Source organism: Poromitra crassiceps (genome assembly GCF_964638095.1).
Source record: "Poromitra crassiceps genome assembly, chromosome: 5".
NCBI classification, from domain to species: Eukaryota; Metazoa; Chordata; class Actinopteri; order Beryciformes; family Melamphaidae; genus Poromitra; species Poromitra crassiceps.
In genome coordinates this window covers 55,399,823-55,402,322 of record NC_139642.1, presented here as the reverse complement: position 1 = coordinate 55,402,322, position 2,500 = coordinate 55,399,823, and the positions used below count along the sequence as shown (strand labels likewise).

The 2,500-nt window shown below is 45.5% G+C and overlaps 1 protein-coding gene across 1 annotated transcript in view; it reads left to right on the top strand.

The window, feature by feature from the left end:
• nox4 (NADPH oxidase 4) overlaps positions 1-2,500 on the top strand; it is a gene marked incomplete at both ends in the record, with an annotated part of 29,088 nt that overhangs the window by 11,482 nt on the left and 15,106 nt on the right. The window contains one exon of the mRNA XM_083637479.1: positions 1,931-2,095. Coding sequence (XP_083493605.1) covers positions 1,931-2,095 — 165 coding nt within the window. The remainder of the gene's footprint in view (positions 1-1,930; positions 2,096-2,500) is intronic.

The following is a 2,500-nucleotide window of genomic DNA, read 5'->3' as shown; positions in this document are numbered from 1 at the left end:
TTTACTGGAGCTGTGAGCAATTAGCCTGCTGCAGGTAGGCCTGAAGAAAGGCAACAGAAACACAGCTTAGCAAGAGAACAGTCTCAAGGAGGGAGGGATGGATAGATAGATGGATAGATAGATAGATGGATAGATAGATGGATAGATGGATGGATGGGTGTATAGATGAACCGTCTGCCCGCCATAAATCCGCGGAAATGATTTCATACTACTTATAGATCCGTGCCCGCCATGCACCCGACGCTATAAACGCTATAAAACGCATAAAAGGATAAATAAACTTCCATGCTGTATTATGTCCAGTCCACCACTTGCCCTCATGTAGTTTACTCGGCTAACGCTATAGCTTTAAGTTTCGTTTACTGGATTGCCTCATTGTATGGGAAAATAATGTACGAACGCATCTTCTCTTCAAACACGTCTTCAGCGGAGACTCCTTTTTGAGGGTGACATCATTGACCATATGGACGAAAAGTGGAGCCTATGGCGACCTAGCACATGGCTGTTGTTTTGTTTACGACCGTGGATCCTTTGGGGGATCTACAATAGGCGACTAAGAATTATTTTTCCTCATTAAGATACATCGTTTCAACCCCCCGCAACCCATCTGCTATTAATCAGAATGTTTATTTTTATGATCCGGCCCGCCCGCGGAGCGGGATATCCGCGGTCAGCGCGGTTATAACTGCGGCCCGCACATCACTAGTAGACGTGGCTGTGGGTGTCCAGTCCTCTCTGTCTGTATTGAAGTAAAGGATGTAACTGCTGTGTAGATAGGGCTGGGCGATATGACGATATATTTCGTCTGGATGATAGAAAATGTGTTTCGTCTCATATAATGCTCTATCATTTATATCGTTGTGTTGCAAATCACACTCTTTACGGCAATATTGTCCGTCATTTGGATGACGCTGTCCTTTCTTCATTCTGTTTTCTTTTTTACTCACGTCCACAGTCCACACACGCACCAGACTGTGTGTCAACAAGCCCCTTGCGTCCCTTTATAAGTGGCACAAATCAGCCGGTGAGTAGGCTAAAGAGCAGGGAGATGTTACCTACACTCCGTCCGCCTAGTCTACCCAGGCATTTACGCTGTGTTAATCCGCGTTTGATCCATATTTGCGTGTGTCCTCCTAACGTTACACCTGGCAAAACATCTCCTCCCATCCTCTCATCATCCCAAGGAAATCCATTGAGGGCCGACAACAAAACGTCTATCGTTAGCTTTAGCTTATAGCTTTCCCTGGATTTAAGAGATGTGTTGGTTGGATACCTGTGAAATCCCGGAGTGGAGTACTTTTGTTGAGTGAACTGAACTGGTAACATCGAAATCCCGAAATGTATATTATGAGAACTGGACTGAACTATAGGCTAAATAACTTTTATTCTACCCGTTTTGCTCTAATCTAATCTTTAAAAATCGAACTGGTGGTGTGGTTCAGTTTGTGTTTCATTCTACTGTCCTGCAACTAATTATTATTATTTGTGTTGTAAAGAATAGCCATGCTTATCTGTATTCTGAATGCATGTATCCTTTGTGAGGTTTGACTACATTTTAACTGGTTTAACTGCTACATAAATAAATGGCCATGTGGTCATTTTATATAAACTATAAATTGAATTTACAGAAAATATGCTATATCGTGATATATACAGTATCGGTATATCGGGATATGAAATGACCTATATCGGGATAAGAGATTTTGGTCATATCGCCCAGCCCTATGTGTAGACGTGGTTGTGGGTGTCCGGTCCTCTCTGTCTGTACTGAAGTAAAGGATGTAACTGTGCTCTGTAGACGTGGCTGTGGGTGTCCGGTCCTCTCTGTCTGTACTGCAGTAAAGGATGTAACTGTGCTCTGTAGACGTGGCTGTGGGTGTCCGGTCCTCTCTGTCTGTACTGAAGTAAAGGATGTAACTGTGCTCTGTAGACGTGGCTGTGGGTGTCCGGTCCTCTCTGTCTGTACTGCGCCGAGCGTCTCTACCGCTACATCCGGAGCAGTGAACCCGTTACCATAGTGACGGTCATCAGGCACCCCTGTGATGTCATCGAGCTGCGCATGCTGAAGAGGGACTTCAAGGCGCATGCAGGGCAGGTGAGTGACGGGACAGACAGACCTTCACCCCTACATGTCCTATTGATTTGATGTTGTTGTTATTCATTTTTCCAAGCAGAATGAAAATGTAACTATTTCTATGATGTCATTAGAGCAGGAGAAACTCAGGGTGGGGGCGGGGAAATCGATACAGCAGAGTGTTGTGATATTTCGTGTGGCAGTATCGTATCGATACATGGATATCGTATGGTGGGGGCGTCTGCTGATAAATGGATATCGTATGGGGGGGGGGGAGGCTGCTGATAAATGGATATCGTATCGGGGGGGGGGGGCGTCTGCTGATAAATGGATATCGTATGGGGGGGGCGTCTGCTGATAAATGGACATCGTATGGGGGGGGCGTCTGCTGATAAATGGTTATCGTATGGGGGGGCGTCTGCTGAT